The 24,664-nt window shown below is 43.6% G+C and overlaps 1 protein-coding gene and 1 pseudogene across 1 annotated transcript in view; one reads left to right on the top strand and one right to left on the bottom strand.

The window, feature by feature from the left end:
• Positions 1-3,115, top strand: part of LOC146658410 (aldehyde dehydrogenase, mitochondrial-like) — a 32,190-nt gene extending 29,075 nt beyond the window's left edge. The window contains exon 13 of the mRNA XM_085422030.1: positions 2,885-3,115. Within this exon, the coding sequence (XP_085278156.1) occupies positions 2,885-2,917 (33 nt within the window). The 3' untranslated portion in view covers positions 2,918-3,115. The remainder of the gene's footprint in view (positions 1-2,884) is intronic.
• A 20,146-nt stretch (positions 3,116-23,261) lies between these two features.
• On the bottom strand, positions 23,262-23,970 carry LOC146658411 (XK-related protein 8 pseudogene; annotated as a pseudogene).
• Between the last annotated feature and the right edge of the window lie 694 nt (positions 23,971-24,664).

Here is a 24,664-nt window from a genome sequence, read left to right on the forward strand (position 1 = left end):
CAAACTACAACAGCCAAAAAATGGTCAGTGTGAACAATGAGCTACCACCACGTCTACACATGCGTCTTACAGCATATGTAACTTGTATTTTACACATTTATTTCTTCCAATTTAAGTCCAAAGAGTCAAGCTGACAGCTTTCTTTCTTTTTCACAGCAGCTTTTTCTTTATTAGGTAGAAAAACAGTTAAATATGTCTGGCTGTTTAAGATCAAAGTGGGCTGCATGCCTCAGAGGCTGATGCAGGAGGGAGCGCGTGTGAGTCTCAGGAAATGATCTAATCACGCTTTTTCTGGCAGAAATTCTGATTTCAGTTCAACTCGTGATTTTCTTCAAATTAAGCTTCAGCACAAAATTCACAGCGTACAGTAACATTTACAAGCATGACAGAAAATGACGTCATTTCATCAAAACAATAAATGCTGTTACTCTAATGTATGACGAAAACTAACGTGGTTTCAAATGTATTTATTAATAAGGAACATGCAGGTACAGCCTTTAAAGCTTTTGACCAGTTATTACAAATGAAGAACTAAAAGGACCATTTTTGACTTAACTTAAAAAAGTGCAAAAAATCCTTTATTATGTGAAGTTACAGTTAAGTAAAATACAACAGAAACCGTATTTGGTGAGACACCATGTCACAGTGTGTTATGGCACCTCCTAACTGTCCTCTGGTTCTGCTTAATAAATAACGCTACAGATCCTGGGTCAGTCAGGAGCGCTGCAAAAAACCGCAGCTTTGGGCGTCACATGATCGCGCTGTCTGAAATCGCAGTTTTGATCAGAGAACGATCAATCGTTCAGCCTTCTGTGGTTAGAGAGGAAAGGCTTGGCTTGCATATCTTAAACTCGGTCTTCTAATCAGGGTCGTAGTATCAGCTGAGCGTTTAATTAGGCTCAGTTATCAGCATTAGTTATGCAGTATGTTAGAAAGGATTAAGTCATATAAAATCGATCGTTGTCAAACCCATAAAGAATCATTTTATTGTGTTCAGTCAGACTGAGTCACAAATATTTGTGTCAAAGATTTGATACCTGGGAATAATGTTTCTGCACCGTAGGGATGGGTATCGTTTAGGTTTTATCCGATACCGGTGCCAAACCGGTACTTTTGAAACGGTGCCGGTGCTTAAACGGTGCTCAAACCGGTGCTTAAAGAATGGAGAACACAAAATTGGTCCAAAAACCTCTCATGTTCAGCTGGTTTTTTGTAAAAAGATAACAATGTTAGCCTTTTCTGCAGCTATGGGGCATATATGGTATCACTCTTGGCTGGAAGCAGTGCTTAATCAATGGAAAAAACACAAACTTTGTCCAAAAACCTCTCATGTTTAACTGTTTTCCACTTTTTCTTTGGTCATTTTAGCCTTTTTGGCCAGGGTGAAGGGAGTATCTGCCATCAAACAAGAAGACAGCCGCATGTAGCTATGATGATGTTTGCTAGTTCACCTTACATGCATTAATGTAATAACGTGGTTAGTGTACTCAACGTAAATTACACACGAACAACATTAAGCTACTCACGCAGAGAAGAACGGCTGCTGCTGCATCATCATCCTCATCATTTCTGCTACACTGGCAGGGCTAGGGGCCAGGACTCTCCTCTTCGGGGTTTTTGGGGGATGTTGCTAACTCCGGGTCAGATAACAGGCAACCCACCCGCAGTAGATGCGCTCGGTGTGAGGTCTCGCAGCAAGCTATCAAATACGGCGCATTTCTCGGCTTTTAAAAAAAACGCTATGCGTCACCAGGTGTTTCATCAGATTTGAGGTGTTGCCTCCTTTGACAGTATCACAGTATCAGCTTAAAGCACTTGTTGCTGCTGAGTTTGCATCTTTTGCTGTGAAGTACAGCCAGACTTTTGACCGCTTCGCCTTGGGCATTTTTAATCTGTAGCTCTGCTCTAAAAGAACGCACGTACCTGGCCCCGCCTACTATCCTCGGAAACGTAAAATGATTGGCTAGAAGTGTATCACAGCTCAGGAAAAAAAAGCACCGAAATAAAGCACCGAAATGTGCGCTGCTTTTCGGTCTGGTTACTACCGTTTATGTCAGAACCGGTGCCATCATGGCACCGGACACCGGTACCCATCCCTACTGCACCGTGTACAAAAACAGGACGTAACAGAGTCATCCTTTAATATTAAATATAATATTAGGTCACAGTAGGGATGGGACTTTTTGAAAACACTGAGTGCAGCGATGCACTCCTCAAACACGACTCTGAAGTTTGCAGACAACACAAACGTGGTGGGTTTTATACCAAACAATGAGAGGGGCACCTCTCCCTGTTTGTTGAACAACCTGCTGATTAACACCAGCAAGACCAAGGAGGTCATAGTCGACTACAGGAGGTCCAGGAGGACAGAGCACCCACCTCTCCTCATCCGAGGAGCCTCCACAAAGCCTCTTCTTCCTCAGGAAACTGAAGCGGGCTGGACTCCCCCCCCCCCCCCCCCCCTTTGCTCAGAGCTTTTTACAGAGGAAGGCCAGTCGTATTGCTGCTGACCCCACTCTCCCAGGACTGTTCATCGCTGCCATCGAGGTCACGGCATAGTTACATAGAAACCCCCACCTGAGGGACAGCTTTCTGCCAAGAGCTGTGAAAGCCATCTGTCCACCTGCCCTTCCCTCTGCTTCCCTGCACACACACTCACATCCAGTCGCTGCACTCTCGAGACTTCTGCCTGTGTTTTTCACTTTTTGCCCTTTTTTAAAATCTTACTTATGTATTTATTGATCTTTTGTTTTCTTTATCAGCGAGGGCATCACAGTAAGTTTTGTAATGTTTTAGTAACATAATGACAATAAATGTGATGCACCCTGTGATGCAGTGTACATTAGACATTTCTTACATGTTGACAGCCTGCTCGTGCTTTCAGGTGACCATCAAGGTACTGCAAAAGAATTCTTAGACGTGTGCAGTGAGACGGGACGACAGCTGACTGAAAGAGATGCAGAGAAGATAAACTGTCCTCTGGTACACAAGCAGTACCAACCTGCTGAAGCGAGGTGGAATCAGAATTTGATCGTATTACTGCAGCTGTATGTAGAGACCAAGGTCTGTGGACTTGTCTCTCATTTTTCATAATAAATTGATTTGAGTCACTCTGCTTCATGTGTGTGTGTGCAAACTCGCAGACGACCAATTACACTGTTGAAAAATGAAAGCACATTTTAATCAGAGTAGCATCAATCAGGTAAACATCTGTGAGTGTTAAATAGTTTCAGCTGCTGTGCTGTTAATGAAATTAACAGCAGGTGCAACAATGAGACAAACCCTAAAGCAGCAGCGGTTTAACAGGTGGAGGACACTCGTGTTTTTCTCTGCTCATCTTTTTAAAACTAGTTCTGAATTTGGCTCAGGCCAGTTTCACTACTGATATCAAGACGTGATACCTGGACACAGCACGGGTTGCACAGGTAGCTGCTCCAGGATGGCTCATCAACACGTGCCATACAGTTTGCCGTGTCTCCAGCACAGGCTGCAGAGGATGAAGGAGATTCCAGAAAGCAGGCAGTTAGAGCAGCTTTGACTCTCTGACCAGAAACAGACTTCGTAGAGTGGCCTGAGTGCCTCATGTCCTCTGGTTGGCCCCGTCCTTACTGCCTGGGAGTGTGGACTGCCTCGAGTAGCTATCAATATGAAGAAGTGAAGCTTTATCTTCATATGTGAATTATATGGACATTGAGGCTGTGGACAGCTACAGGTACCTTGGTGTTCATCTGAACAACAGACTGGACTGGACTCATAACTCAGACGCCCTCTACAGGAAAGGGCAGAGCAGGCTGTACCTGCTGCGGAGACTCAGGTCGTTTGGAGTGGAGGGCCCACTCCTGAAGACCTTCTATGACTCTGTGGTGGCTTCTGCTATCTTTTATGGCGTGGTCTGCTGGGGCGGCAGCATCTCTGCTGGGGACAGGAAGAGACTGAACAGGGTGATCCGAAGGGCCAGCTCTGTTCTAGGATGCCCTCTGGACCCAGTGGAGGTGGTGAGTGACAGGAGAACGGCGGCTAAACGGCGCTGCCAAAAAAAAAAGAAGAAAAACCCGCCAAAAAGCCCTGAATCAGATGTTACAGTCATGTAATCCAAGTGCATTTCACCTGAACTACCTGAACCTGAAGCAGCACCGTGGAGTCTGCTACCAGTAAATTCATGTTCGGCTGCCATTGCTCCTCCAGTAGAGCTTCAAACTCCGCTAGTACAGAATTAAAGCAGATAACTCGTCTTTGCAGATTAGGTCCTGCTTAGCTCGACACCTGTCTGCATATGCAGATGTTCCTTTTCCGTTAACAGAAGTTCCTGCTTGTTGTGTCATCCTGTTCAACATCGTGTCCATTTATGAATGCACTGAAGAACTACCAGTATGCATGCTGCCACACCAAGCACCATTACTATCACTTTCATGCTGGATTGTGATGCTGGCAGCACTACAACTAACTTTATTACCATTGGGGCAAATTGGAACAGTGCCACAAATATTTAATACCGAAACCTGACCTTCTTGCAGTAATAGTGTTGATGCTAGATAAGTCATCATTGAGAGTTGGGAGCCTTCACCGTCTCCTGAGCAGATGTGGTCTGCTCATGTCTGCCCTTATCATTCTGTCTGTTCTCAGTTCCTTTATTAGCACGTGTGCCATTTCCATCATTTCCGTCAGCTCAGTTTCTGCGTTTCCTGTTCACCACCTGCATCCAGTCGCCAGTGTTCCTCAGCATCATCATCTTTTTCCTTACTGTGATCAATCTTTGTCTTTCATGGAGGAACAGCCATGATTTCTTGTCCTGGTGGACTCATTCTCTACATGTTTATCCAACAAACCACATTCCTGCCAACCCAGATCATTTAATCCTCTAAGCCACATTCAATTTAAAAAACAAACAAACAATACAAACGTATCAAATTTCTCCCAGGGGCAGTAAGGTCCAAAGCAGTGTTATGATTTAAGTCAAAGCAGTTTGTTACTGGGAACAAGGGAGAGTCCGTGGGAAACTTTGATTTGATTTTCAAGCTGCTTTTCCCCCCAGTTTCTGACTCCAGTAGAGCTTATCCAGAGGTCTTAGTTTTTGAACGCGACTACCTCTTATTGTACATCAGGAAACTCGAACCACAGGGACGCCTGCAGAATAATAGCTAAGTATGATACTAAAGAGCGTGGGTGAGCGTCTGGTGGCTGGGCCTTAGTCCATGGGGCCCGACTGGGCACAGTCCAAAAAAGGGACATTGGCCCATCCTCCTGCAGGCCCACCACCCGCAGGAGGCGCCGTAGGGGTCGGGTGCAATGTGTGCCTGGTGGCGGCCAGGAGCAGAGGTCATGGGGGACTGATCCCCAGCTACCAAGACTAGCAGTCACAGGAGACCCCGGGGCAGACCCAGGACACTCTGGAGAGATTATATCTCTTGGCTGGCCTGGGAACGCCTTGGTGTTCCCCCGGATAAGCTGGAGGAGGTGGCTGAGGAGAGGGAGGTCTGTGCTTCTCTGCTTAGGCTGCTGCCCCTGCAACCCGGCCCCGGATAACCGTAATATGATGGATGGATGGGTGTATTCGTCACCTAGAGATTTCTGAGGACACCGCCTGTGAACAACACTAGTCTTGTACTGGTTAATGTACTCCAGTTACAGGTTATCTTCAGAGAAATAAATGAAAGGGGAAACACAGCAGTACATTTTGTTCAAATGACACAATTTTGCACTTTACATTTAGGTCATATTTGCTAACCTGCCAGCAGCCTCGTTGTAGTTTCAGGACTTTGCAGTGAAACTAACGGACACTCAACAGCAGAGGTACAGCACCTGTACACAGACAGGGTCAAATTAATCCTCAGGGGTCCTTCTTGGACACACACACACACACACACACACACACACACACACACACACACACACACACACACACACACACACACACACACACAGGTTTTCATCTTATTTGTGAAACTTCTTTGAAGAGAAAGGCATCCACAGAGAACCTGAGCACACTGTGCCCACCTGACAGGAACTGGGAGCGTCTGCCTTCTGTTCTGCTGTCGATGTGGAGAACCAACTACAGTAAGAAATGTGTATGACAGTTCCTGCAAGCAACACACCCACCCGTAGTCTCTAATGTCCACTCTAGGCATGGGGTTTGGATCTTTTGAGCTTGTAACATAGCACAAGTCCACATAAAGCCTTTCCCCAGCCATAAGAACTTCCACCTGGACCAAAAAATACACAAAATACCTGAGAAGATAGAGTGCCCTGAAGAAAGGGGCCCTTACTGGGCTGTTCAGATGAAAACCTTGGATCACCCCTTTGTGCATGAGTAAAAAAAGAAAGAAAAAACTTTGTAGGATTGTGCATTACAACAGTGTGAATTCATTGCAGTGCTTCTGTAAAATGCAATTTCTAACAACATTTTATATGATTTGCCAAATGACTTTTTTAAATAAGTACTAAATTGGTTCATTTAATTTTAAAATCACTCTTTCAAAGTCTGCTTTATAGATGTGAGGAAGCAGTTTAAGAGTCTGAATGCTCGGAAAGCTCCCGGCCCAGACGGTGTGTCTCCTGCCACCCTCAGACACTGTGCAAACGAGCTGGCCCCAGTGTTTTCTGGCATTTTCAACTCCTCACTGCAGGCATGTCATGTGCCTGCCTGCTTCAAGTCCTCTACCATAATCCCTGTCCCCAAGAAACCTAGGATCACTGGACTAAATGACTACAGACCCGTGGCTCTGACATCTGTGGTCATGAAGTCATTTGAGCGCCTAGTTCTCTCCCATCTCAAGACCCTCACGGCCCCCCTCCTGGACCCCCTGCAGTTTGCATATAGAGCCAACAGGTCTGTAGATGACGCCATCAACATGGCCCTACACTTCATCCTGCAGCATCTGGACTCCCCAGGAACCTACGCCAGGATCCTGTTTGTGGACTTCAGCTCTGCCTTCAACACCATCCTTCCAGACCATCTCCGAGGCAAGCTTTCCCAGATGAATGTGCCTGATCCCATCTGCCGGTGGATCACTGACTTCCTGACGGACAGGAAGCAGCATGTGAGGCTGGGAAAGAATGTCTCGGACTCCCGGACCATCAGCACCGGCTCCCCTCAGGGCTGTGTTCTTTCTCCTCTGCTCTTCTCCCTGTACACCAACTGCTGCACCTCCACCCACCAGTCTGTCAAGCTAATCAAGTTTGCAGATGACACCACCGTTATTGGGCTCATCTCTGACGGGGACGAGTCTGCCTACAGGAGGGAGGTTGAACGTCTGGTGTCCTGGTGCAGCCACAACAACCTGGTGCTGAATGCCCAGAAGACAGTGGAGATTATTGTGGACTTCAGGAAGCACACAGCCCCACTCCCCCCCATCATCCTGACTGACACCCCCATCACCTCTGTGGACTCATTCCGCTTCCTGGGTACCACCATCACCCAGGACCTGAAGTGGGAGCCCACCATCACCTCCGTCATCAAGAAAGCCCAGCAGAGGACGTACCTCCTGAGGCAGCTGAAGAAATTCAACCTGCCAACACGGACGATGATGCAGTTCTACACCGCAATCATCGAGTCCATCCTCACCTCCTCCATCACCGTGTGGTACGCTGGAGCCACTATCAGGAACAAACAGAGACTGCAGCGTGTTGTGCGCTCTGCTGAGAAGGTGATTGGCTGCAGACTCCCATCTTTGCAGGACCTGTACACCTCCAGGACACTGCGGCGTGCAGCTCAGTCACAGCTGACCCTTCTCACCCTGGACACAGTCTGTTTGACCTGCTCCCCTCAGGCAGGAGGCTCCGGTCCATTCGCACCAGAACCTCTCGCCATAAGAACAGTTTCTTCCCCTCTGCTGTTGGACACATGAACAATAACCGTATGACTGTTCCCACCACTAACACATGACCCTACGCTGTGTTCACTGCATCATTCCATGTTTGGCACTGATCACCATCTGCACTCATGTATATATCATGTATATATCATGTATATATCATGTATATATCTATCTACTCAGCACTTTTAATTCTTATTTTTATGTTTATTTAAGCGTTATCTGACGGTATGTTTGCACTAAGTACTGCAGCAATTTCCTAATGTTGTAAACCTGCTCAACATTTGCCAATAAAACCCTTTCTGATTTTTTTTCTCTCCCTTAGAGGTAGGGTGAGAAGTTCAGCCATCCGAGAGGGGCTCAGAGTAGAGCCGCTGCTCCTGCGCATAAAAGGAGCCAGCTGAGATGGTTCGGGCATCTGAAAAGGATGCCCCCTGGGCGCCTCCTGGGTGAGGTTTTCCTGGCATGTCCCACCGGGAGGAGGCCCCGGGGCAGACCCAGGACACGCTGGAGAGATTATATCTCTCGGCTGGCCTGGGAACGCCTTGGTGTTCCCCCGGATAAGCTGGAGGAGGTGGCTGGGGAGAGGGAGGTCTGGGCCTCTTTGCTGCTGCCCACGCGACCCGGCCCCGGATAAGTGGAAGAAAATGGATGGATGGATGATTACTATTATTATTACTGCTACTAATACTATCTATTTCACCTTTCGATTTTTCTAACTGTAACATCTGCTCTTACCAGCAGCACTTTATACATAGAGTAAATTAATCCTGAGCATGACTGAATTCAGATTATTGGTGCTGCCCTCCACAACAGATCCAGTTTCTCATGTTGCCTTCAAATAAATATGCAATCCTTCTGCATTAAATTACTTGTAAAAATGCCTCTGAGTTCATCAGGCTAACATTTAGCAGCTGTATGATATGAAAATAACAAAAGAAGTGTTTTATAGCTGGAAAACATTTCACTTACCAGAGCTGGACACTTGGTGGGTGCACAGAAACGTAAGTGAGGAGGAAACCAGAAGAATAAAATGAAAAAACATTGTCCCAGCTAGATTTCTGGAAATCAAATGTGTTGAAGAAAATTATGAAACATGAAGTCCAAAGGTGCCTTGAAAGGGAATGGGCTCTGAGTTTCCTGCTTTGCTTTTCTGTTGCAGAGAACAATGCTGGCAGTGAAGGCTGTTTTTGTTTTCCAGCACTGCATCCGCTCGTTTCGTTATAGCAGCCATGCCTTCAGTGAAAGCGAGTGTCGTAAAATCACCAAACAGGAAGCCCGACAGAGGCCGGTCAGGTCTGCTTCCTGGGAAGGTTCCCATGTATCCCTCTGCAGAATACTTTTTTCAACTGCCCTTACATAATGTGAGTAAGTATGGAGCGTTACACCTTTTTAACAGGGCTTTAGAGAAAACGTAAGAACAGCAGTTTTGTGAGTCAGCCCTCGACTGGTTATAGTCTGTTCAGATGCTGACACGACAAGGATAGAAAGACCCTCACATAATAATAATAATAATAATAATTTCTATTTATAAAGCGCCTTTCAAGACACCCAAGGACACTTTACAATAGGATAAAACACGTAATGAAAAAATGACAAAATGAAGAACAATAACACAAAAACACAAGATAAAATTTACAAACAGTGGGTTCACAGTAAATATGCAGATTTGCAGACATTTCACTTTTATCTCTTCTTTTAAGCTTCATTAAAATCCATTTTTTCTTTCTGACATACAAAGCATTTATGAAAGTAATCTGACTGTTAAAAAAGTAAATCTTAAAATGAGACATACACAGCAGGCGCTCAGCTGGATGTGTAGAGACAGAGCCGTTCTGCAAACTCTGACTAGAGAGTCCGTTTGGGAGATGAATCCTGAACCACTTTGACTCAGGTCTGCTGACACAAAAGATCAGAATAATGAAGATTTCTGGTCATTTCCAAGGTTCACCTGAATCGATCAGACTGAGCACCCTTCACTGGCACGAGAAGCTATAGGTCCTGTTATCTTGGACACCATAAACACCACCTCGCTCTCTGTCCAGTATTCACATTTAACACCAGCAGAGCTTTTCACACAGCATGCAACTGAAGAAGATGTTTTTGGAAAAAGCAGTTTACATATTGCATTTGATTGCATTTAGTGCTGGATCATGTTTCGTCTGTTTTACTGAATAAATCTGTTGCCTGTGTGCTGCATTTTGTTTTTCTCATATTATAAAAGAACTAATCAGGTAGAGAAACAAGATGCACATGGTCACAACTTAATTAAAAACTTTGTTTTATACTTTACACAGTTCAAAAGGTAAAATATAGTAACAAAAGGAAAGAATTTGGAGTTGGTATATGACCTGATGTCTCAACGATATATTTTCACAGCCGGACTAAGAAAAAAAAGTAAACTTGTGTTTTGAGCCCTGAACTTACTTTTTGAATAAATTCTTCTTCTTTCAACACCTCCCTTTAGAAATCAAATGCCTACACCATCATGATCTTGTTGCAATAATGATCGGCGGTGGGCTGGGGTGTTTATCTGAGTATCTCCTCGGCTTGCTCCCTGTACGTTGGGGTTTGGAGTGGGTCTGTTTCCTGCGTCTTGGGAAGCAGGTTGTGACTGTCGTTTGTGCCAGAGTACCTGGCTTTCTTGGAACCCCTGGATGGAGTTCTTGAGGGTGCTCCACTTGAGGACTCCGTCGTACTTAGAGACTTCAGTGCTCATGTGGGAAACAAGAGTGAGACTGGAGGGGCGTGATTGAGAGGAACGGCCTCCCAGATCTGAACCCGAGCGGTGTCCTGTTACTGGACTTCTGTGCAAACACTATGTTGTAACATAAGGGCGTCCGTAAGTGCACGTGGCACCAGAACACTCTCGGCCAGGAAAGCTTCCACTTGGGTGGTCTCAGAATTTCATCTCAGCTTTTCACAGATGTTGTGGTTCTATTGGCTTCATCAGGTGACGGCCTCCAGCTCACACTGGAGTGCAACCGAGTGCAAAGTGCTGGGAATGAGAATCGGCACCTCCGAATCTGAGGCCATGGTCTGCAACTGGAAAAGGGTGGAGTGCCCACTCCAGGTCAGGGACGAGTTCCTGTTTATTTGTATATCATGGTGTGTTCACGAGCGATGGGAGAGGGGAGCGGGAGATCAACAAATGGATTGGTGCAGCGATGTGGACTCTGCACCAGATCGTATCAATATATCGGTCGAGCTACATCCCTGCCCTCACCTATGGTCACGGGCTGTAAGTAATGACCAAAAGAACGAGATCATGGATACAAGTGGTGGAAATGAGCTTCCTCCTAAGGGTGGCAATCTTTCAATTTTTACAATACAGCAGAATAGCCCATTATTGTTATTGTACAACTGACTGGTTACCACAGGCAGATAATATAGCAGAGCTGGTCCATTTATGCTGTGTACAGTATAAATGGACCAGCTCTGCTATATTATGTAACTACGGCCAACACAGTATACTTCCTTACTTACATCTTTTCCTTTCTTTTCAACTCTTATCAGTCACTCAATGTTTAAATTCTTAGTATTTTTTTAAAAACTGCTTCTCAGGTGGGGTATCAGCCCCTAAATGATGCTCAGATCACACTTTTGGAATAGATGCTGCTATTTCTGCAACCAGATTTCCTCAATATTTAATGACTGAGCTGCTGGTCATCATCAAGCTATTTGTCGTACATCAGTAAAGGGGCTCTGTAGCTTCATGATTAGTTTGCGGTTTTTCTTCCTTCACTTTGATTTGTGTTTGTGGACATATAATGTGTGTAACAGGGCGTGGTTGGTGGCACGGTTGCGAAGGGAGGCTGACACAGCGGAGCTCCATCAGTTCAGTTGTGTTGTTGTTGTGTGTGTGCAGCTGGGGCTGAGGGCTGGAAGAGACAAAAACTGAGTAAAAAGTGTAGTAAAGTGCGATCTGTGTGGTCGGGTCCGTCATTCATTGTCACTATGTGCAATGTACACTTTCCATTAATCTCACAGTGGAAAATTCCTGGAAATCAAAGTCAAATGTTTATCAGTAGAAGAATCAGACTCCTGTTAAACATTATATTTGTACTAAATGTGTGTGTAAATATGGTGTCTGTAGATTTGTGACGGTGTTTCTGTTGTAGTTTATTCCTGTATGAATATTAAAAACTTGACTGAAAGTATTAAAAATGTATTTGCATTGCTTTACAGAAAAAGGGAAAAATGGTAGGACTGTGGGGGAAAGCGTGATCACCTCAGTTAAACAACTGGTGTAATTCTATTAGGTTCATCTTTAAGGAACTCTGCATGTCTCCAAATAGCTTTGAATGTCTTTGAAATGAGAAGAATACAAATAGAAAAAGACAAAAAGTGGACACATGCAGACAAAGTAAAGAGATGAATATTCAGTAAGCTATAAAGATCCAAAGCTCTCTCAGTTTTTCTCAAATGTGTGTGAGGACTGCTTGTTTGTGTTCTTGGATGCACTTAGTAAATCCAACAGCTCAGCTATTGTTGTTTGTTGTTTGTAAAAGTTGCAGGAAGAACAAACTTCTTAAACAGGAAATGAAACAAAGCACAAATTCAAAGTTTTTTTTTTCATTTTATTTTTGTTTTTTAACTCAAAATGTCCTGTTGTAACTGGACTTTTTGAGTTAAGAAACAGAACAAATCCCAACAACACTTCCCTCATGGTGCTTTATATTGTAAAGTCAGACCCTACAATAATGCACAAAGACTCCAACCCCCTAGAGCAGGCACTTTGGCGACAGTGGGAAGGAAAAACTCACTTATAAAGAGAGAAACCTCCGGCAGACCCAGGCTCTGGGATGGGGTGGCCATCTGCCTCGGCCAGTTGGTGATGAGGGAAGGAAGTTGGGAAAAAAAGAGTAGTTATTTTTAACCACTCTGGTTTCAAAATTACATTTAGAAAGCCCAATTGAAATGAATATTTGAAGCCAATTTAAGAGTTTTCTCACATAATCACATGCACGTGTTGGTTAGACTTTAGCGTGCACATGAGAAAGCCCTAAAGATGATGTTTTGGCTCCTCAATTTTGCATGTTTTTTGAAGCTGCTGACGATTGCTTCATCCATTACTGGGTTTCTTGACCACATTAAGAGTACTGGAGAATCCCACCTGTCATGGAGTTCATTGTATATTGTCAGGGCGAGTTCTCCAATGTTCTCCAAGGACATTTTGTACTTTTTTGACAAGATTTTGTTCCAGATCTTCTGGAAAAGCCTCTCTGCAATGAACTCGGATGCTACTGGATTCATTGTCATCGTCTCATTTCCTTCGCTGATGGCGTGCATTACCAGATCTTTGGTCACATTTTTTACAACTTCCTTGTACTCTTGCCTGTCTTTAGAGACACCGAGTACTCTTGCTGGTAATGCCAACAGGTGTTTGGTGAAGATTGAGACGGTAATATTGTCAAGCTGTTCCCTCAGATTAAAGATCAAAAGGTTTTCTTTGCAGTTGTGTGTTTTGCAAAGATCTTTGAGAATGGCCTTGCCCACTTTGAAAATGCTGTTGTGGGATAAATTCAAGTGTTTCTCCTCAACTTCAGGCCAGATTTTCTCAATCAGACGACGGCTGATGCAGTTAGGAGTGAGGCGCTCTGTGAAGATCTTGTATTTGGAGGAGACTTTTTCTTTGGCCAGTAAAACCACCAACTGAACAACCCAGTTGACGCGCACCTTTTTCTGCAGCTTCAGTGTCTTTTCCAAAGCTGATACTTTAGCCTGGTTGGTCTCATCTTTGAATACAAACTGCACTTCTTCTAACACTTGTTTTTCCTGTCCAGTTTGTTTCTTTGCGTCCTCTACCATTGTCTTCTCCTCTGACAGGACTTTCTTATTTTCTTCCTCCTCGACCTCCAGGTCGCCCAGTGTACTCTTTGGCAGAGTGCACACTAATTCTGGTTTTGCTTGTTGGTCACTCGTGTTTGACATTTAAGCTACGATGTTACAATGAGTCAGACATTCAAATGTGACTGAGGGTAGCAGAACAAAATCTCATCCAGTGAATCGCTCGTGACTATAAGAAACGCGCTGGTCCAGTGTGGGTTTCACCTGCAATTTATAGACCTGAGTTGACTGTGACGTCACGGCCTGGTTCTTTTGCCTTTCATCTTTGAATCAGGCCCCGCCCACAACAACGTTCCCTATTGGCTCATTGAAAATAGGTAACGCCCATAAAGAACGGGCTGTCGGAGTTTCTGACGTCATGGCCCGATTCTCTCTCCTTTAATGTTTGAAACAGGCCCGAAAATACGGTGGCCCTGAGAGGCCAAACGGACTGCAACTTCAGAAAACACTTGCAAAAAGAAAAATGCTGCAAAGAGAAAAATGCGGCAAAAGCACGCACAGCACAACGGAAATAGGAAAGAAGACAACGGAAATGTTTCTGGGGAGACAATAACCGGACGGACCAGTTGCACGAACCAAAACATGCTAACAAGTGCACTGGGACTGGGAGACACTTCAAAGAAGTGGAGCGGCCAAAGAGTAAACTTTCAAAAGTAAGTTCTGAATATTATGTCACTTATTTATGTGCAAATGTTTAATAATGAGGAACATTAAAACTAGTGATGGGCAGATGAAGCTTCATGAAGCACTGAAGCTTGGTTCACCCCAGCGCAAAGCTTCTTGAAGCTTCATTTGCTCTAGTAGGACACCTACTGGACGTAAAAATATTAGTTGGCATGAATTTGAAGATCGGGCCTTTTGCACACTGCCTGTAAATGTCAACATCAAAAGGAGTGTGTAAAACATGTATATTGTAGTGATGCAGTATACTGTGTATATTTATACTGGCAGTATGGAAAATGATTATTTGGACATGCTTAAAATGGAAATGATCATTTACTGTGAGGTGAGGTGTGGGTGGGGTGTGGACAGCTACAGTCCTGCCTGTTCACATTTTATTCTGTAAAAACTAAATTTTCACTGCTTTTATGACCTTTTAGTGGGGAGAACATAGCTAGGATTTAATGATTTAACAAATCTTTTGAATCCTTTGTTCTCCACAATGCTAAATGGCTGGGAGTCCTCAATCTCCAAATTCAAATTCAAATTTTATTTGTCACGTACACAGTCATACACAGTACGATATGCAGTGAAATGCTTAGACAACTGCTCGTGACCTAAAGAAAAAACAAAAAAGGAAAAGGCTATGAATAAGATAGGAAATAAATATGAAAAATTAAAAAGGGTAAATTTAACTAGGAAGGAATAAAATATAAAAAATTAAAGTTAAAAATGAAATAACTGTACAACACAAATTAGAATGAAGGGTAAATTTAACTGGGAAAGAATAAGATAAAATATATAAATTAAAGTTGAAAATAAAATAACTGTACAACAAAATACACAATATAGAACTATATAAGAATGTATGAAGGAATCTAAATATAAATAAATATATACACAATAACAGCAGCTGTACAAGTATTAACCGGAAATGAAGAATATAGTGACCAGTGTTGTGCAAAACCAAAGTCCAGAAAGTCCAGTGTGTGTGTAAGAACCATATGTGTGGGTCAGTACTGTGTGGTGGTGTGATTGTATCGCCTGCGGGAAGAAGCTCCTCCTCAGTCTCTCTGTGTTGGTCTTCAGGGAGCGGAATCGCTTTCCTGACCTCAGCAGAGAGAACAGTCTGTTGTTGGGATGGCTGAGGTCCTTCACGATCTTCCTGGCCTTGGTCCAGCACCGCCTGCTGTAGATTGAGTGCAGGTCAGGGAGCTCGGAGCGGATGGTGCGCTCAGCTGACCGCACAACCCTCTGTAGAGCTCGTCTGTCCTGCATGGTGCTGTTCCCGAACCAGGTTAAGATGTTTCCCGCCAGGATGCTCTCTATGGTGCACGAGTAAAAGTTCCTGAGCACCTTGGAGGGCAGTTGGAAGTCTCTCAAGCGTCTGAGGTGGTAGAGACGCTGTCGGGCCTTTTTCACCACGGTGTTGATGTGACAGGACCATGACAGGTCCTGCGTGATGTGAACTCCGAGGTATTTGAAGCTGTCCACTCTCTCCACTGGGCACTCGTTGATGACGGGGGTCTGGTAGTTCCTCTCCTGCTTAGTGCTGAAGTCCACTATCAGCTCCTTTGTCTTACTGACGTTTAGAAGGAGGTTGTTCCTCTGGCACCAGTTCTCCAGATTCCTAATCTCCTTCAGGTAGGCCGTCTCGTTGTTATCAGAGATCAGGCCCACCACGACGGTGTCGTCAGCAAACTTGATGATGGTGGTGGAGCTGGTAGTGGCCACACAGTCATATGTGTACAAAGAGTACAGCAGGGGGCTCAGAACACACCCCTGGGGGGCTCCAGTGCTGAGAGTGGTGGAGGCTGAGACATGTCCGCCCATCCTTACTGCCTGTGGTCTGCCAGTTAGGAAGTTGGAGATCCACTAACACATAGATGAGCTGAGTCCCAGATGCTCCAGCTTGGTGGTGAGTGTGGAGGGAATTATGGTGTTAAATGCAGAGCTGTAGTCTATGAAGAGCATTTTAACATAATTCCCCCTTCTAGTGTCCAAGTGAGTGAGTGATGTGTGGAGGAGATGAGAGATGGCATCGTCTGTGGAACGATTTGGACGGTAAGCGAACTGTAGTGGGTCCAGTGTGTCTGGTAGTGAAGAAATGATGAAGTCTCTGACCAGGCGTTCAAAGCACTTCATCACTACTGAGGTGAGGGCTACAGGGCGATAGTCATTGAGAGAAGCAGGGTGGGGTTTCTTCGGGACAGGAACAATGATGGACTCTTTGAAGCATGTGGGGATCACCGACTGAGATAAAGAGATGTTGAATATCTCAGTGAACACAGGAGCTAGCTGGTATGCGCAGTCTCTGAGGATACGACCTGGGATGCCGTCTGGTCCTGCTGCTTTCCTGGTGTTCACTCTCCTGAAAGCTCTCCTTACTTCATGCTCGGAGATGACGAGCACGTTTCCGGTGCTGGCAGTATCTTCCTGTCTGCAGCTGTTAGCGCCGCTAGCACTAGCATTGTTGCTAACCAGGTCTTCATCTATTGGAGATTGTTCTCCTGAGGAAAGACAATAAAGACAAAGCACAAATATAAATATCACACATGTCACTTATTACAGCTGTATAATATTGTTATATCATTTAGTAACATTACTGCATGCTATATTATCATGGCATTTGATGGCTCACCTGGTCTTGCTCCACAATCGGTGTCCCCCTTATTCTCATGCAAAGCTCTGTAGTGCCTAAGCACGGATGAGGTGTTGTTGTTATATCCCAGCTCCCTGGCACATAGCAAACACTTCACCTTGTACAAAAGTCAAGACAGCTTAACATAAGTTTTATTGCACCATCAGTATCATGACAATACATCTTCTGTAGAAATTTACATACCTTGTTGGGAGGAATAAGATCAAAATGTTCCCACACAGGGGAGGACATCCTCCTCTTCTTAGCTGGCTCCATTCTCTCCTGACTTTCTCTCCTCACTCTCATAAACCTCCAAACTGTCTCCAAACTCTCACTAACAACTCTCCATCAAACACCCACATTTTGATTGAAGTCTGAGGGGTTTATATCTGTCATAGCTCGCGGCAAAGTTCGAACCACTTCATGAACCAGTCACGTGGTACAGCCGGGCAGCGAGGCTTCGGACGTCATCATTTTCAGCTCCTCCCATAAATGAAGCAAGCCTCGATACGCGCATCGCGGAAACGCCCCCTCCATTACTCGACACAAGCTTCGAAGCCTCGATACAGAACGTCACATCACTAATTAAAACATTGCTGTTGGCCACATGCCGGCAAAGTTATGTGACATTAGCGGTGTTTGTACTTTCAGCATTTACTTTGTTTTAAAGCCTTTACTTTATACGCCGTTAGATAGTTGACTTTAATCTTACAGAGAATCTGATGATTTATGGATAATTAAAGTCAGTCATATATCCACAAACACAACAGGCTGAAAGTCAGTGATGCTGCTCGGTTTGCAGTCCTGAATATGACGGCACAAGCAGGATTCACTGCACTGTTAATGTTAGCTATGTTATATTGCTGCCTCTGTTCGGTGGTGTCGAGCCAAACGGACTTTAACGTGTGTTTGAACGAGCTGACGGTTCACTCGTTAAGCTGAAAGAAAGATGCTTTAATCACAGCAGTCACACATGTGTCCACTGCACCATCTGGGAACTCTTCTTGTTTACACTCGTAATAACACAAACACTAAATCCTCCTGTTTGTAGCAGTGTGTACACCTGAGACTGTCACCTGTCTGTCTGTCCTGCACTCTCTCTCTGTTTCTTTCTCTCTGATTGTGGAATAAAAGTATGAACATGTGTTTATAAGTTACACTTGTGTTTGAATCCTGCAGCTTATCGCACATTTGATTTCCATGTGTGACGACTGCAAGTGTCCAGAGTGAGGACAGAGTGAGGGACCCACTGCTGCACATCATCTGTGAGGCTTTGCATCCCTGATGATCCACCGAACTCAACAGTGTGTGAGGAAGAGGAGGAGGAAGAGCCAGCAGCAGCTGACAGATGGAGAGAATAGACAGACTGTTCCCTGTTTGTGAAGGACTGCTAGGAAAGTTTAACTGTCTGTGCTGAATCAGTCTTATTAGGTAATGTTCAAATAATGTGATCATCCCAGTGTTTCCAGTGTGGGAGAAAGTACTCAGAGTACTCAGGGCCTTCAAGTTACACACTATGAAAGGCAGCAACAAGTTTAATGTTCAGAAACCTAAAGTCTGTATCAGCAGCAGAATGGAGCTAAAATAAATGTTGGTTTCAGTTCTATGAAGCTTTGAGGATTTTGGATCAGTAGCTGCTGTGTTTGTTGCATCATATTGCTGTAACTGTTTATATGCTTTATATATTCTGAGCTAAGTTGATCTATAGTGTTACATCATATTCTATAAGGATGTTATGTGTTTGTAGACTTTCTGCCAGTTTGACCCATTTAGCAGACGTCAGCCTGTTTAAGGCTCTGATGTCTATTCTGTGTGACTTAAAGCAGTTATGACATGGTCTGATTTTCTCACCCAATAAAGGAATATTTCATATATCAGTCGACTCTTCATTCTATCAGACACAGTTATCACAGCTCCTACATTTGCTTTTTACACATATATGTAAGCATTGAGCCAAATTTAGTAATGCCAACATATTAAAACAACAATATTTGTCTCTTATATATATAATACATCTATATATATACACTGTCACAGATACTTGTGTTTAAGTGAAGATTTAAGGTGACAGGAAATATAAATAACTGCAACTTGAATCTTTACTGAAGCTCAGTGTTTGGCACAGAGTTCAAGTTCACTGCTGTAATAACTAATAATGATTAATATAATATTGGCCATATTATATTTACATTACCACAGTGAGATGACTTTAGTCTCATGAACAACATCAGCTAATTGTCATTTACTAGCTAATCTTAAATGACTGTTCAGCACAGAAATGAAGCCCAACAATCATGTTTACAGTCCTGTGGTCTCAGCCTCAGATACTCAGCTAATCACACAGAGCTCATGTAGAAACAAATGTACAAAATATGTTCTCCTTCATTTCTGTCAAACAAAGCTGTATGAAACGTTTCCAGCTGTTAGTATCATGGTTGCTAGGCAACCTGGGCAGACCGTCCCATCTCACAAGCCTACAAGCCTCACACTTCCGGCCTCAGCGGTCTTTGAGTGCGGCCCTTGAGGACCTTTAAGGCTGCAGACCCTGAATTGGGAAACAGTGCCTGAATTGGGATACAGCCATACATACATGTTTTGGTTCATGCAACTGGTCCGTCTGGTTATTGTCTCCCCAGAAACATTTCCGTTGTGCTGTGTGTGCTTTTGCAGCGTTTTTCTTTCTGCAGCATTTTTCTTTTTGCAGCATTTTTCTTTTTGCAAGTGTTTTCTGAAGTTGCAGTCCGTTTGGCCTCTCAGGGCCACCGTATTTTCGGGCCTGTTTCAAACATTAAAGGAGAGAGAATCGGGCCATGACGTCAGAAACTCCGACAGCCCGTTCTTTATGGGCGTTACCTATTTTCAATGAGCCAATAGGGAACGTTGTTGTGGGCGGGGCCTGATTCAAAGATGAAAGGCAAAAGAACCAGGCCGTGACGTCACAGTCAACTCAGGTCTATAAATTGCAGGTGAAACCCACACTGGACCAGCGCGTTTCTTATAGTCACGAGCGATTCACTGGATGAGATTTTGTTCTGCTACCCTCAGTCACATTTGAATGTCTGACTCATTGTAACATCGTAGCTTAAATGTCAAACACGAGTGACCAACAAGCAAAACCAGAATTAGTGTGCACTCTGCCAAAGAGTACACTGGGCGACCTGGAGGTCGAGGAGGAAGAAAATAAGAAAGTCCTGTCAGAGGAGAAGACAATGGTAGAGGACGCAAAGAAACAAACTGGACAGGAAAAACAAGTGTTAGAAGAAGTGCAGTTTGTATTCAAAGATGAGACCAACCAGGCTAAAGTATCAGCTTTGGAAAAGACACTGAAGCTGCAGAAAAAGGTGCGCGTCAACTGGGTTGTTCAGTTGGTGGTTTTACTGGCCAAAGAAAAAGTCTCCTCCAAATACAAGATCTTCACAGAGCGCCTCACTCCTAACTGCATCAGCCGTCGTCTGATTGAGAAAATCTGGCCTGAAGTTGAGGAGAAACACTTGAATTTATCCCACAACAGCATTTTCAAAGTGGGCAAGGCCATTCTCAAAGATCTTTGCAAAACACACAACTGCAAAGAAAACCTTTTGATCTTTAATCTGAGGGAACAGCTTGACAATATTACCGTCTCAATCTTCACCAAACACCTGTTGGCATTACCAGCAAGAGTACTCGGTGTCTCTAAAGACAGGCAAGAGTACAAGGAAGTTGTAAAAAATGTGACCAAAGATCTGGTAATGCACGCCATCAGCGAAGGAAATGAGACGATGACAATGAATCCAGTAGCATCCGAGTTCATTGCAGAGAGGCTTTTCCAGAAGATCTGGAACAAAATCTTGTCAAAAAAGTACAAAATGTCCTTGGAGAACATTGGAGAACTCGCCCTGACAATATACAATGAACTCCATGACAGGTGGGATTCTCCAGTACTCTTAATGTGGTCAAGAAACCCAGTAATGGATGAAGCAATCGTCAGCAGCTTCAAAAAACATGCAAAATTGAGGAGCCAAAACATCATCTTTAGGGCTTTCTCATGTGCACGCTAAAGTCTAACCAACACGTGCATGTGATTATGTGAGAAAACTCTTAAATTGGCTTCAAATATTCATTTCAATTGGGCTTTCTAAATGTAATTTTGAAACCAGAGTGGTTAAAAATAACTACTCTTTTTTTCCCAACTTCCTTCCCTCATCACCAACTGGCCGAGGCAGATGGCCACCCCATCCCAGAGCCTGGGTCTGCCGGAGGTTTCTCTCTTTATAAGTGAGTTTTTCCTTCCCACTGTCGCCAAAGTGCCTGCTCTAGGGGGTTGGAGTCTTTGTGCATTATTGTAGGGTCTGACTTTACAATATAAAGCACCATGAGGGAAGTGTTGTTGGGATTTGTTCTGTTTCTTAACTCAAAAAGTCCAGTTACAACAGGACATTTTGAGTTAAAAAACAAAAATAAAATGAAAAAAAAAACTTTGAATTTGTGCTTTGTTTCATTTCCTGTTTAAGAAGTTTGTTCTTCCTGCAACTTTTACAAACAACAAACAACAATAGCTGAGCTGTTGGATTTACTAAGTGCATCCAAGAACACAAACAAGCAGTCCTCACACACATTTGAGAAAAACTGAGAGAGCTTTGGATCTTTATAGCTTACTGAATATTCATCTCTTTACTTTGTCTGCATGTGTCCACTTTTTGTCTTTTTCTATTTGTATTCTTCTCATTTCAAAGACATTCAAAGCTATTTGGAGACATGCAGAGTTCCTTAAAGATGAACCTAATAGAATTACACCAGTTGTTTAACTGAGGTGATCACGCTTTCCCCCACAGTCCTACCATTTTTCCCTTTTTCTGTAAAGCAATGCAAATACATTTTTAATACTTTCAGTCAAGTTTTTAATATTCATACAGGAATAAACTACAACAGAAACACCGTCACAAATCTACAGACACCATATTTACACACACATTTAGTACAAATATAATGTTTAACAGGAGTCTGATTCTTCTACTGATAAACATTTGACTTTGATTTCCAGGAATTTTCCACTGTGAGATTAATGGAAAGTGTACATTGCACATAGTGACAATGAATGACGGACCCGACCACACAGATCGCACTTTACTACACTTTTTACTCAGTTTTTGTCTCTTCCAGCCCTCAGCCCCAGCTGCACACACACAACAACAACACAACTGAACTGATGGAGCTCCGCTGTGTCAGCCTCCCTTCGCAACCGTGCCACCAACCACGCCCTGTTACACACATTATATGTCCACAAACACAAATCAAAGTGAAGGAAGAAAAACCGCAAACTAATCATGAAGCTACAGAGCCCCTTTACTGACATGGGTAAGGAAGGTCTTTATTGCATGGCCACATGTTGATGGGTCGTGAACAGGACGCAGAAGCAGATGCAGAGAGAGGAGATGCAGGTAAAAGAAAAAGCCTTTATTTTGGCTGATGGTAGCAGTAACATGAAACCATGAAAAACTAGGTACAACTAAGACAGACTGTGAAAAACTATAATCAACTATGAACACACTGGATGTGTTCAGGGGAAGTGAAAACACATGAGGAAAACAGCTGACTGAAATGAAACATGACGTCACAGGGAAAGTCAAACTAACACCAACGAACAAGATTGCATCAGACTCTTTCAAATTAAAACAGAAACATGGAGAAAAATAGTTATCAACAAAAAACCCCTAAAATAGACAAAACACTGGGTCGCACATCCAGTACTGTGACACATATACAGCAGTTTACCCCACAGTCAGATGCCTGCCATCTACCAGCTAACTGTGTGAAGAGGAAACATTGCTATAAATGTCTCTTTTGTTGACACGCTCAGTGTTTAGTAGCAGTAAGCTAATCCAGTGCTAATCACAGTGAGACTGACCTCATGGACAGTCATATAAACCTAGTTTCTGGTAGGTGGGATGGCAGACTCAGTCACTGCTGACAATCATTTTATCCTCATTTAACCTGTTAGATTCTTTAGAAAAGATGATCCAGTGAAATAGCCTTTGAAAAAGGATCTCTTCACATGTAAACAACAACTATTTAATACAGATTTAATAATTAAAGCCTCTCATTTAATTTAATGACTGATATCTAGAAATGATTTAATGCACAGCAGAAAGTGCATATTCAGTTTCATCTCCACATTAAGATGAGTAATGCTTTGAGACATTATATCTGTGGCTAAATCAGACAAAGGTCAGAGTGCTACAAAACACAGCCACGCAATCTAGATGAAAACATTCTGCATGACTCGGTCTCTTTCTAGTCGTCCTGTGGATGTCAAGTGCACGTCAGCAGTAGATGTTCTCAGCCAGCTTTCTCATTCTTTTATTGCAGCGTGCTGATGGGGAGGATGGAGGGTGGTCTGCAATCTTTGGTGCAGGGACAAACATACAAAATCCCACCTCATCTTCAGGTCGCTGCTCTGTGTTGGCCCCTTTCAGCTCATATTTGGATGAAAGACTCTATAATAAATACATTTAAGTATTAGACATAGGACGTAAACTGCAACAACACAGGCAGCTATAATTAAAGCTGATATGGGCTCTATCACAAAATCAGGAGGATGTGTGCTCATCTTCCAGCACCACACAGCACAGAGGATGCAAAGATCAGTCAGTATAAACCTGTGCTAGAACACAGTCCTGTACCGCGTCTTCCCCTCAGCAACATTAAACCAGTCGAAATACCAAAGGAAGATGTGGCTCGATGAAGCCATTCTCCACAAGGACTTTCCATGAAGTTCGTCTTGGATCGCCATGCGAAGGAGAATAAAACCAGCCAAGTGCAGATGAAGTGGGGGAAGATGAAGCAGGTCAGCACGAAGGCCAAAAGAGCAAGGGCAGTGAGACGAGAAGAGATGAGTACCAGGTTCCAGATGAAGTAGATGACTGATGAGGTTATGTTCTGGTTTTCTTTGGCAGGCAGGAAGGAGCGCAGCGAGCGATGGTAGGCCGTCACAGTGAAGGTGATAGCTGAGGCCGAGCCGAGCCGGCCCATGTAGACCGCGAAGGCCGGGTCCTCCGAAGGATGCAGCCGACGTTTTGGGACATAGCTGTCAGATGTCTATTCATATTAATGTATTAATGTATTCATATTAATGTAATGTATTAATGTACAGAATTCACCTGCTTGCTGCTACTACTGCACATTCACCCAGTGTATATACTATATGTACATATATATATATATATATATAATGTTCTTCCTCTACACCCCCCCCTAATTTTTGCACATGTCGAGGAGCGTGTCAGGCTACATTTCACTGTGTGTTATACTTGTATAACTATGCATGTGACAAATAAAGAGCCTTGAACCTTGAACCTTGAACACAGCTACAGACATGTTGAATAAATTATTTATATAACTTAAAATGCAAATATAATTTGTACATTTTGAAAACGTATGCACACATTTGGAAACATATACAACTATTCATCTAAAAATGCAGCCAATGCACCTGCCGTTTTTTTTTTTACATTTTGTACAACCATTTAAAAATATTACTAAAACTAAAACGAGAGAACAATCAGGACTCGCAATAAGATGCCCTACAAATGATGTGTGCCTGTAAAAAACATTGTTGGTCCCGCAAAAGACAGAGAACGTCACAGGGATAAACCAATGAGCTGTGCGGATCTCGTGCACTTCTTCGCAGACACGCAGTCTCCGCCCCTCACGTGACGTGAAATTT

The sequence above is a fragment of the Rhamphochromis longiceps genome, linkage group LG11, assembly GCF_057381845.1.
Source record: "Rhamphochromis longiceps isolate RC_006_pf linkage group LG11, R_longiceps_female_GT1.1, whole genome shotgun sequence".
Classification (NCBI taxonomy): Eukaryota; Metazoa; Chordata; class Actinopteri; order Cichliformes; family Cichlidae; genus Rhamphochromis; species Rhamphochromis longiceps.